This window comes from Haemaphysalis longicornis, unplaced genomic scaffold (genome assembly GCF_048455015.1).
Source record: "Haemaphysalis longicornis isolate Haplotype H1 unplaced genomic scaffold, Haemaphysalis longicornis Haplotype H1 scaffold_10, whole genome shotgun sequence".
Taxonomy (NCBI): Eukaryota; Metazoa; Arthropoda; class Arachnida; order Ixodida; family Ixodidae; genus Haemaphysalis; species Haemaphysalis longicornis.
In genome coordinates this window covers 46771002-46783893 of record NW_027526204.1, presented here as the reverse complement: position 1 = coordinate 46783893, position 12892 = coordinate 46771002, and the positions used below count along the sequence as shown (strand labels likewise).

At 47.8% G+C, this 12892-nt stretch overlaps 1 protein-coding gene across 2 annotated transcripts in view; it reads right to left on the bottom strand.

Moving 5' to 3' along the window:
• Positions 1-1267: 1267 nt before the first annotated feature.
• Positions 1268-12892, bottom strand: part of LOC144158453 (TNF receptor-associated factor 5-like) — a 147038-nt gene continuing 135413 nt past the window's right edge. For both annotated transcript variants that reach the window (XM_077689332.1, XM_077689333.1), the window contains one exon: positions 1268-2520. In XM_077689332.1, the coding sequence (XP_077545458.1) occupies positions 1291-2520 (1230 nt within the window). In that variant the 3' untranslated portion in view covers positions 1268-1290. The remainder of the gene's footprint in view (positions 2521-12892) is intronic.

Below are 12892 nucleotides of genomic sequence, written 5' to 3'. Positions count from 1 at the left end.
CTGCCACCGCGGACGGAGGCGACGAGATCGGCGGCATAGAAGGAAGCAAGAGCAGGATGAGGAGGAAGACTTACTTCTATTCAGATTTCTGAACGGCCCAGAGGGCGGCCCAGAGGAGTGGTTCCTTCTCCACAGTGGGCGCCGCCTGTCCACCAGCTGAAGCTGGGTAGGCGGAGAGGGGCTGGGCAGAAGCATCTCCCATTGCTTTTGTTGGGTAGTTGACGGATAGAGAGGAGGGTGCTCAGGGCTAAAGTCTAACACCCCGCGTATGTGGCGGAGGGTTCCTACTTCTGAACAAAATTTACATTCAGCGTCGTAGCGATTCGGGTGCATTAAGGAAAAACACGTCGGGTGTTGGAAGGAGCCCGATTGTATGAGCCGCAGGGTAGTTTGTTGTTCTCTTGAAAGGTCAGGGTAAGGCGAGATAGGGTCTGTCTCTGAAAACGATTATGCTGGGTTATGTCCCTGAACGTGACGAGCGGTTGACTGTCATCGTGCAGCTTTGCTTTAAAAAAATTGTTCGATTAACGAAAAAAAATTACCCCGGCTCCACTCACGCCGCTAACGCTGATGTTCACAGCAAAGCTGCGTAGCATTCCAAATCGCAAGGCTAAGATTCACACAAATTGTCAAACCCATCTGATCAAGTAGCGCTCCTTCGCTCGCCAACTCTCGCGTGCGCTCCCGACGGGGGCGACTTCTCCATCCGGGGAGCGCGCCAGTTAACCCATTTTCCGAACATTCGAGAAATGACCACCAAGCGCACTCGTCGACATACTTTTTTGTTCTAGCAATCATGCTAACCTTTTCTACGTGTGAACTAGACCTGCTGTAGTAGCGTTTGAAATTTTAGAGCCCTGAAAAAAACAGAAACAAAATATTCTTATGCCATGGTCCCAGAAACCCTCATACAGACTTGCGATTAGACGCCATCAGTCAGGGTGGGCGAGACAGGAACATTAGTCTTCAAAATTGCGTTGGGCGCGATTGACTCTCCCCCCACTGAAGCCTCGAGGTCTCCTTTACTGAACTAAAGTTCTTCTGTACGGCGTGCAGCCCAATAGGTCCCAGGGTACAAACCACTTCATTGACTTCTATGCGCGCACTACGATACAATTTACCGATTTCGCGTTGGATCTGCTTAGACAATAGCAGCTGATACAGAAATCGACACACACACACACGTTAGTACTCGTTTATTATCAAATTCGTCCCCGGCGTATATGTACAGTAGTACTACAGTCACGCATGTCATTTATCTGTTCACTAGAATGCAGAAAATGAGTTTTATTAGCACAGCTGTGACACAGTGAACTTGAAGGAGACCTCGTCGTTTTTCACGCATCCATTTCTTTCGATGTCGCACATTTTTGTGTATCCTCTACTGCATATCGGGTCGTTTCTGGCCGTTGTAGGTCTTTCTTCTTGTTTAAAAGCACCAGTACGAAGGTTTAGCACGATTTCCTGCGGAATTTCCTCACCCTCAGCATTGAAAACATTGAAGCACAGTTTCTTCCGCAAAGGCCAACCGAGTAGCGAGTCATACCCTCCTTGACATACCCGGTAAATCAAATGAAGGGTCAGGTCTCCATCGTCTTTCAGTATTCTAATCCCTGGAAGAATTGAATATCCAAAAAAGTACTTAGGCTTCTCAGCCGAGGCCTCTACTTCTCCGTTAATGGTAACAGCCTTTTTCAATTTTGACCACCCTCTAACGGTCCACACGAGTGGCTCAGAAGTGCATAGCGGGAGTTCCGAAATAACCTGAGCAGCTTTCCCTAATGCCGAAATATTTCTGCATACATCGTCGCTTAAGCGCTCGTTCAAACATCTCAAGGTTTTTTGCATGTCCAGTTCATTTTTCAAGCGCTCACGGGCAGTGTTCTCTAGACCTTCAAGCCTTTGTTCAGTTTTCCCTAACACTTGGGGCGTGAAATCAGTAAAATCCTCCAATTCTTGTTGCAAATTCTGACATGCTACGATAACTTCACTTGTAGCTTCTGTAATGTAGGTTTCTAGTGACGTCTTAATTTTCCTTACTGACACTAACACATCACGCAGTGTATTTGTGATTAATGCCAGCTCCTCGGCTGCTCGATCTGCAGATAGCTGGCTTTGACGCATGCTTTCTTTAAGTGTGTTGTCTAATGTATGCACAGATTCGGTAACATGCATGGCAGCATCTGCTCGTTCCCTGAAAAGCTGCACTTGACCCGCAATAAGTTCCTTCGTTTCTTGAAGGGATGATTGCACAGAAGACAGCTGGTCCCGCAGCTGTCCGATGTCATGTGCAAATGGGGTGATCGTTGCATCCAGGCTTCCGTATCTCATGCTTGAAGCGTTTCCTTCTGGGATGAAACAGTCGGTTTCCAGGTGGCCAGAGAGTTCCTTGTACGCCATGCTTTGTTTGCAGCGGAAACAGGTTACTCCGTGGTACTGGCAGTCCTTCTGGAAATGTTCCACAATCTCGCATGCCGCACCGAGGGCGTCGCAGCCGTTGCTCAAGTTCCAGCAGTGAATCTGCATAAAGAATCAAACAGCGTAACACCAGAATTCATTTAACATCGTTTTTCATTACTGGAAAACACTGCGAAAAGGGGGACGGTGAACAAAATTGGCCGCGTATCTGCTCACTTCGTTGCAAGTGTTGAGGGAAGACGATAGTGGTCTGGCGCCCCTGCCATGTTAATGCCTCCCTTCTCTTTCCCGCTCTCCTCTCATGCTGTTCCTCTCCCAAGATAAACACGCTAGAGGATTGCTCAAGTCATTTTTAATTTTCCTCCTTCCACTTCTCCACGCTGGGTGCCTCGATGCTGTACAGAAGAGACGTACGTAAAACGAGGCACCCTACTCCACCTGCGTTCCAAGAGGAACGTGGAAACGAACTAGCGGAACCTTTCGTTACTGTTTTGCCGCTTGCTTCCTTAAAATGCTTCTAGAAAAACCGGGTGCGACCGCTCTTGTATTTTTCTGGTTGCATTCTTTATTAAATCAACCATCCGTGTATTTTAAATAAAGGTACACTGCGAATATCGCTTATGTATTGAAGACTTGCCCTAGGTGAGCGTAACATTTGTTTTGCCTCAACAATCTTGAGAAATATGAACATTCCCACCGGACTTCGCTGTGGGTATATAAACCTACTGTCCAGCATCTGCCTTACCTTTGCCCGGACGGCTGAATAAAGGGACAGGCCGACTGACAGACAGACAGACCGAAATTTCTACGTCCAAGTACCCCAAAAAAGAATCGTCCTTCACATACACACACCAAGGGGGACTGACAACTGACTTTCCCAGTTAAAAGTCAGTGAGATTTAATAAATGGATGGGTGAGATGCTTTATATCGCCGCCACTTTAGTGCTGATGATTAGGTTGTTTTATGGCGCAAGGGCAACGAAGGCCAAAGAGCGCCAACAAAATGGTTGTGTCATGTCTGGTGTAGTATTTTAAGAAAAATAGTTAGAAATGTGATAGAATACTGTGGGGTGTATAGAGCCCCTAATTTAAAACAAAAACTCAAAGCTACCCTCTCTGAGGGGCTTGGTTGTGCGTGGTATAAGATTTCTTTGAAAAGTCCAATGTCTCCAAGGTAAGTAAAGAGGCGTTTACTTGGAATGAAGGGCTGATCGCCTAAAAACAATGATGGATGAAGTGGAATCATGTAAGTGTACAGTTCATTTCATTTCATTTCATTTATTATGCCCTTAAAGGCCCGAAGGCATTACATAAGGGGGGTCATGAAAAAGTGTTTACGGAAGTACAAATGAACCTAGATATTGTTGAAAAAAACAAAAAACATGCAAAAACACAAAAGCACTAAAGAACCAGAGTTTGAAACATTGACTAAGGTAGGAACATCGCAAAACAAATGTTACACAATTTTACAGGGTTAACAATAGGTCGAAGCAGCACACAATGATTAAGTTGAACAATACATTTTGCACAAAATATGTGTTACAGCAGTAGAACATGAAGGTTAATCTTGAGTGAGAATATTTGCTTCCAGTTTATCTCTAAAACGTTTATTATCAGTGCATGTGGCGATGTCGTCGGGCAACGCGTTCCTTAGTGTTACAGCGTTGGGAAAAAAGTATGACCTAAATGCTGATGTACTGCCGGTAATGGGAATGCTTCTACGAAATGCTTCTTTCTCGCACTGTGGAAGTGCGGACATTCAATTAGAGCATGCGTTGCTGAGTGACGACGTCCTTAACTGTTTCATCGTGGGGGTGGGGCTCGATTTAGAAGATGGGAATGAGTGGCATATGTATGGCCTATACATAGTCTGCACATGTACACTTCTGTTGTTCTATGAGGTTTTTCTGTGTAGTAGCTGCCAATTTGGGGTTTTATAGTGTAGAGTTTGTTTTCTGTCTGCGTGTGTCAGTGTTGCTGCCAGCTTACTCGCATCTCGAATGAACGGTTTAATGTCAAGGTAGGACAGCTGAGGAACATCGATTTCACAACGCAGTGCTGCTGCAGCGGCGCTGTGGTCAGCGAGTTCATTGCCAGGAATTCCACAGTGCCCAGGCACCCAGCACACTATTATGGTCTGTTTTAAAGCATACGCTATTATTTCTTTAACGACCTTGTTCAATGTAGCATTCTTACTTTTTTTTGCCTGGGCGTAACAACACTGGGCGTCACAACACTGTTACAACGCTTAAGGAGTCTGAATATAATTAATTGTGTTTTGGTTCGTAGTATGTGTTCCACGGTTATTAAAATAGCATGTGCCGCTGCCGTAAATATACTTGTGTTCCTTTTTAGCGTTCTTGTGCTGGAAAAGTGGGGACCATGTGCTGCACATGCGAAGGCAGTGGCAGACTTTGAGGCATCCGTTAAAAAGGAGTGTATGGGTACATGTATTGTAAATGCAGAAAGTGTTGCAGAATGAGTTCCTTGCGTGCTGTCTTTTGTTAATTTCTTTGAAAGACACGTCGCAGATGACAGAGAGCAGATTCCAAGGTGCAATAAAATCTGTGATGTTTGTTTTGTCGGTGTCGGTAAGGGTGACACTAAGGTCCTCTGCCTCTGCTCTCACTGGGAAACCAAAACGCAGAGGGAGTGACGGACGGCATAAAAACAACATTTCAGATGGTGCGTTTTGAATAATAGCATTGAACGGATTATTTCTCATCGACGTCGCTCTCACGCAGTATAAACGTGCAATGTATGTGCGTTGGTGCAGGCGTTGGCGCAGCATACAGGCTTTCTAAGGGATTCTCCGGAAAGCCCCAGACGCCAGTTGGAGCTCTAAATGCAACACGGGGTCGAGCATTTTTTAAGCTGTTTTTGGAGCAGAACCATACACCACACTGCCCTAGTCTATTCGCGATCGCACTTAACTATTGAATAGACGGAGCACTATTGTCTTATCTGCACCATATGGTTGGTTGCATAGTTTTTTACTAACGTTCATAGGTTTAGCGCATTTATGTTTGAGTTGTTTAATGTGGAGGAATAATCTGTGCCTTCCGTCCAGCAGAATACCCAAAAGCTTGCGTTCATTTTTGACGGGAATCACTACACTATTAATTCGGACTTCAGGGACAGGCCGGACTCCATGCTGCCGAGAAAACAAAATACATGTGCTCTTTTCAGGATTACTCGTGATACCATTTTCATCGGTTCACTTTTCAAGTTTATTAGCATCCAGTTGTAACTGCCACTCGCAGATTCAGGGATTACAAGATTTATACCTGGTGAGTTCATTTTGACAATGAAAAGTGCACAACTCAGTACTCCCCCCTGCGGGACCTCGTTTTCTTGAATGTGTGTTCTAAAAAATGCTGCTCCGACCCTTACGCGAAATGTTCGCTCAGACAGGTAGCTTTCCATAGTGTTGACATGCTTCCAGATACACTGTAAGCTTTGAGGTCACGCAGGATGCCATAGCGCCATGCAGTATCGTACGCCTTCTCTAAGTCGAAGAAAATAGACATACAGTGCTGCCTGTGGACAAAAGCATATTAAACGTACGATTCCAAGCCTTTAAGCTGGTCGGTCGTAGATCTTTCCGAACGGAAACCTGCCTGGCAGCTATCTAGAATACCATGGTATTGTAAAAAGTACATGAGCCATCTATTGACCATCTTCTCGAACAGTTTTTTTAAACAACTGGTAAGTGCTATTGGCCGATAGCAAGAAGGAGAAGAGGCATCTTTCTCTTGTTTAAGCAATCGTACCACAATTGCGTCTTTCCAAGCTCTTGGGAAATGTCCTGCACTCCACATCTTGTTAAGCCAATAAAGGTGTCTTTCGAGGGTGCCTACGTGGAGGTATAGAATGATTGTGTATGTGATCTGGTCTGCACCTGGTGCTGATGTCTTACAAGTCACCAAGGCAACCTTAAGCTCGTGGATGAAAAAATGGACAGTTGTAAGAGTCCTCTAACGATTTCTTGATGTCCCTAATTTATTTGCTCTCGGCAGGGGTTTTGCACCTCATAAATCTGTCTGTAATGTGAAGAGCTAAATATAAGCTCAAAGTGTTTGGCCAGTGTGTTTGCCTGGTCTTCTGAAGTGTTACCAATGGTACTAACAAGGAGTAAGGTTGTTTTGTGCCCTTTGAACTTCCTTATTCGGTTCCACACCTTGCTTGCGTCAGCGAACAGTTAATCGAACCCACAAAAGCTCTCCAGCTGTTGGTTTTGGCTTCTCGGCAAATGCGCTTTCCAACTGCCTTGGCACGCTTGAGAGCACTAAACTTATCTGCAGTTGGGTACCTTCGAAGATTACCCCAGGCCTTGCTTTGTGCTTTGTATGCGTTTTCCACACTCTTCATTCCACCAGAGCCTTCTGGGATTTTGAGGAGTAGCGGAGGTTTGAGGGATTGAACTCTTGGCAGCCTCGATAATGAGGGCGGTAACAATACTACAAGCTTCATCTATCCGTAAGTGTTATGAATGTGTAGGAGAGCTGTGACCATTGCTTCAAAGCCACCCAGTCTGCACGGGTTTCTTTAAACATTTCATGGTATATGGAACTGTCAGAGAGGGTATCTAAGCACTTAAAAGTTACAGGGAAATGGTCACTCCCTTAAGGGTTGGAGTCCACGTTCCACTCGAACGAAGGGAAGAGAACGGATGAACCAATTGCAAAATCGATGGGTGACTAGGTATTGTGTGTCGTGCTGTCGTATGTTGGCTTCTTTTGATGAATTATACAGGCACGAGACGACAGTAGGAATCTCAATTAAACGGCCCCGGCCATCTTCGCGTTCAGATCCCCAGAGGTTACTGTGGGCATTAAAGTCGCCCACCACTAGGAATGGGTCCGGTAGCTTATTACAAGGATTCAAATTCTGAACTACAAAGGTGAAAGTCAGGGGAAATATATATTGAAACTATGGTTATTAACCTGATGGAAATTATTACGCGTACAGCAACCACTTCGAAGTTGTGGTCAAAGGAACAAATTGACAGGGAATAGAATGTGTATGACTATCACTACACCACCAGAGGAGTGAGAACAGTTGCCCTATCTTTTCTAAACACAGAATAGCGCTTCAGACAGTTCGTCCTTTTCGATTGTGATGGTGTTCCCTGAAGATATAAGATGGTTGATTGGTTTTTATGAAGAATTTAGTTTGTCATCCAAGTTTTTCATTAAGCCCCCGCAGTTCTATTGTGTAATGCATTGTATTACCATAAGTGTTTAAAGAGACAGTACAGCGTGTATCGGTGTGTTGAAGACGGGTGATATTATCTGCAGTACTGAGCCTGTGTTAGGGCCAGTTATTCGCGGAGCTGGTTTTTCCCCATGGCCGATGTTGCCACGCTGCTCGTTTGGCTGAAGACCTGACCGATCTGGCGTGGGTGTTACGTCCAACTCCTCATCCGACGGTAAAGGAGTAAAATGAATCTCCCTCCTTTTGTCGTGGACTCCTGGGAAGGCATATCGTGTTTTCCGCGCGAGCCAATGACGGCTGTAGCGTCGTTGTACCCGTGGTTGTGGATGCAAAGCTCCCCACCTCGCTGCCTACTGTGCCTACAGGTGACAGCGCAGCAGGAGCGGAAGGCAAGCCGTCTCCACCTACGGAGTCCGTTGCCACCTCAGCCGCAGTGGAATCCACAGGCTGTGGTACAACATTTTGGGCAACCGAAGTCAGCCCAGTGGGGGGTGGTGTTGGGACCAGGTCAGCGTTGCTGCACTGGGTCGCCACCAAAACCTGATGATGATGATGATTCCTATTGGTTTCCCCTTTGAAGCGGGGTGATGACATGTCATCTTACCAAAAAGGACTAATATAACCATGTTTTGCACTCTTGGTTTAATACTAGCGCTGCTTATGGCAGGCACTAAAGCTTATTAGGCCCGAAATACTTTCTTTTCCCTGTTACAGGTGGTAACTGTCCTAGGCAATATTCCACTCTCTGCTTTTCGTCCACCAGCATTCTAATATTTTCGTCCCCTCGACAGCCTTGAAGTTAACTTCCTTTCTGATACCCTTAAATCCTAGGGCTTCTGAAAGCTCAATATTCCCTTCATGTAGATTTGGATGGATACCCTGACATTCTAACACTATGTGCCGCATAGTTTGTTTCTTTTCAGCAGACCACACATACCCCATCATTTTGTGAATACTTCCCCACAAAACTCTTAGTTCGCCGGCAACCTGCTCTAGCCTCAAAAAGCAAAGCACTGCCCTGGGAATTATCGTAGAAATTTTCCTTTCTGATGTTCAACTCAGCCCTGTACATCTCTAACGACGTTTTAGCTTCCATTTTTTCCCTCCATTTATTCGTTTCAATCTGCCTTGCCTCTTTTTTGTTTACCTTGGCTGTTTTGGGTTCCCCACTGTTCTTTCCGTATTTCATCGTTAGCCTTCTAGTCTTCCTTAACCACTGCGTGTCCACGCTTTTCAAGTATAGGTACCTAAAAACCTTAGCTGCCCACCTTCGTTGATCCATTGCCCTCAACCTCATCTCAAAGCATATTTTACTCTGAGCTTCTCTAACTTCAAACGACGCCCAGCCCATATCTCCCTGAACTGCTTCGTTAGTTGTTTTTCCATGCGCGCCCAAGGCCAAACGTCCCCCTACCTGACGCCGCTCTACCCTCCCCCCTTACCCCCCCGGTGAGCAGCGTCAGTGTAACTTCCTGAGGGAAGCATCGAATGTCTTTTCCGAGCTTTTGGGTAAGACAATTTATGCGTCACATTGAGGTTTATGATTTCTTTCTCATTTTTTATTTTTTTGCAAGAACGGGAGCACGTGGGGTGGGATCCTTCACAGTTACAACAGTGAAATTGTGTGGCATTACACACATCTGTCTGTTGGTCGTGCTTCGAGCATTTTGCACATGTGTTTTGCCCTCGACAGTTGATACTGTGCCCGTACCTTTGACATTTGAAGCAACGTCGCGGGTTTAGGATGTACGTCCTTATCTGACAGTGGGGAAGTCTGCTTTTACAGATTCGGGGGAGCGTAATGCAATCAAAAGTCAAGATTCTATTTTTGGCTTTGATCCATTTCCATCGCGACTCATTGTGATGCGTCTAACCGTAGTCACCCCTTGCTCACGCAAGCCCTCAAGAATATCTGCCTCAGTTTCATTTATGAGATCAGTTTCCGAGAGGACGCCTTGGCAGCTATCGAGTGTTCGGTGAGGTGTTAGTGATCTGTAAGTCACCTATGCTTGTTTGTTTTAGAAGGTTAGCAGATTGTTCCTTAGTTCTGACCTCAATAAGCATGTCACCAGATGTTTCTTTGCGTCATAGTTTTTTCTAACTACACCTTCAATGAACTTGGCGATCAGGAACACAGATTTCGAAGTTATTGGGGTGCCTTTGTCGACACTTTGCATGAATAGAAAGCGAGGAAATGTTCTTCACCAGTATGACCGGCGCAGCCCAGGGGCTTTTCGATGGCTGTATAATGTCGTCGCTGAGCACGTCGTCGACTTAAGTAAGAATGGCTCCCCTCTCGTGTGAAGAGACGTGGTACGGTGACTTTCGGATAGGTCGGGCTCCCTCTTCGGTTATTATTCGGTGCTTCGCTAGAGGTGTCTGACGTAGTTTTGAGTTCGAAAAAAACCACTCCCTGTAGCGACGCAGCAAAGCCAAAAATTTGTTTCGTTCTGCTTGCGGTAATGCCGGATTCACGTCGAAGATATTCGGAAGATTGAAGGAATCTTCGGGTGCGCGTTCAAATTCGGCAACCGCGATCACGTCACTCGCTTTTTGCGTTTCTTCGAGGAATGCTATTGCAGCGCCGTTGTTCAAATGCTGGTACTCGTCGGTGAAATTAGTGACCAAAACGTGAGATTGGCGTTGCTTAAAGCGCGCAATGCCTCTTGCGACAGAGACACCGCGTCCGAGAAGCAACCTTTGGTCATTTTCTACGATAGCGTCGACATCAGGAACCGCATCTTCACCGTAGACGCTGATCAAGCTTGCGCGGGGTGGCAGTGTGACATGATCGTCGGCGATCCTTACAGCAGCACGGTTTTCGGGGTTCGGTTCAGGCGTCCTGCAGTGACCGGACGAAAATGTTATATACTTGGCCTGTAGACCAATTATTGCACCATTGTCCGTCTAAAAAACATATTCCCGAAGGAAACGCTGAGTAGATGCGGAGACTCTAGGGGTTCCGTTGTGTTTCCGTTGTGTTGTTTGTGGGGTGGTGCTGACGCTTGCTTGCGCCAACGCACTAACTGACGGGACTGTTGCTTCCATCACACTTCATCGGAAAAACGAAGTGAAGTGGAATCAACCGCAGCAAACGCTGAACTGAACGCGCGCAGCGCGCTACCCGATTTACATTCAAGGTTAAAGGAGAGGAGACGAGAGGAGTAGAGATGCGCAAGCACCGAGCATGCGCCGCGAAAGCAGAAGCGAGAACGCGAGAGAAGCGAAAGCGAATTGCACGAAGCTGGTACGAGTGAAGAAGTGGCGGGAGTATCGCGCAGCTGTGGGAGAGAGGGAAGGAGGAGAGTTGCGAATGCGCAGTGAGTGCGGACGCCGACGCGGGACATGCCCAGACAATAAGATGCTCCGCATCTAAAAGTCCATTCCGAGAATTACGTCACGGCAGCAGTTAGGCAAAATGACGAACGCCGCAATGTACGTTTTGCCGTCTAGGTGACGCGTGATGTGCACGTTCCATTTGGCGTCATGAGGTGGCCTCCTGCTGTGCGTGTAACTTTCTTCAACTTAGACGCAAATGGTCCGCTCATTAATGAGTTGTCGGCTCTCGTGTCTATGAGGGCGACTACATCAAAGCCTTCGATCGACAGCTGAACGTCGAAGGCCGCCTTCCTCGAGTTGCGGGTACGTCGTGGCGACGTATCTCTGCTTGTACGTGTTGACGGTCGGGCACTATGCGTCGTCGTCTTCGCCATATTCGCAGCGGCAGGTTCGGTCGTGTCGGGTACGCGTCGCGCCGCTTTGCTGTCGTCGCGTTCGGAAGTCACGTCAGGGTTAGATCGGGTCGTCGGGCTGAGGGCCTATCGTGAATCATGGTCTTGAGTGAGCTGCTGCGTCGTTGGACGGTTTTCATTTTTCCGCGGTCGTGTAACTACCTCCAGAATTTGCTGCTTTTAGTTTCCCCGCGTGCGCTGGGGGACCTTCCACGTGAGAAGTCAGCAGTGCTACGGCGGTTCGGCGACTGGTACGGGTAGGGCGACGGTGAACGGTTGAAACGGGCTGGTCGTGGGTTGGTGTTGGAGAGGTATTCTTCGATCTCAGTAGGGCGCTGGCCGTGTCGGGGGCGTGGGGAGTCGACGGAGAACCCTAGCAAGCCGAGCCTCTTGTAGGGACAGCGACGGTAGATGTGGTCGGCCTCTCCGCAGTGGTAGCACAGCGGACGATTATCAGGAGTTCGCTATACGTCCGTCTTCCTCGGCGTCTGGTTTCGGGCTACCGGGGGTCAGGCGGGCGACAGTGGGCGGTGGTACGGCAGGTCTTGTTGACGACATGTTGGAGCAGGGCGGGGTCGGCGAACTGCCGCGGAGTTTGACATAGCTTGTGGCTCGCGGGGTACTTCGGATGGCGTAGAAGTTCCCAACGCGTGTTGCACTTCTTACCTAATCACGTCGGTAAGGGAAGCGACGTGGGGCTGCGGCGGCGTCGGGAGAAGTTTCCGCAGCTCCTCTCTCACTACTGCGCGGATGGTCTCGCGTAGGCTACCATCCGGAATCCGCATGTTGTTGACGTAGTTCGCATTGGCCGCGCCAACAGAGTTGCGGTCATACTGCTTAGCACGCGTTTCGAGAGCCTTCTCAATCGTGCTGGCTTCGGTCACGAATTCGGCGATGGTTTGAGCGGGTTGCGGACAAGTCCCGCAAACAGTTCCTCCTTCACACCGTGCATCAAGAAGCCTAACTTCTTTTCTTCCGTCATTTCGGGGTCCGCGCGGCGAAATAGTTGCTTCATCCCCTCGACGACGGTCACGTGTTGCGTGCGCGTTTCCAACAAAAGGGCGGCTCGTCCTTTCCGCACGACGGTGGCGAATGTTTTGAAGAACTCCCTCCTAAAGAGTCCAGTCGGTTAAGGGAGCTTTCATGGTTTTCAAACCACGTTCGGGCCGCATCTTCTAAATAGAAGAAAACATAGCGGAAAGTTTCTTTTTGTGTTAAAGATGCGGACGCGCTCCACTTTCTCCAACCAGTCCTCAGGGTCTTCTCCGGGAGATCCGCGGAACGATGGTAGTTCCCGGGGCTGTTGAAGAACGAGGGCAGGATTGGTAGTGCTGGTCGTGGTGCCTGCGTTTATCATGGTGGTAGTCCCGATGTCTTCTTTCTTCACTTTATCCGGAAGCCATCCAAACTCCGCCTGAAGACCTTGCTGTCGGCGGCTGGCACGAGTGGGACTTGCTTGTCAGCTTGACGAGGGCGTAGGGTACGTTTACCTAGCACCTTACCAGATGTCACGTGGCGAAAGACGA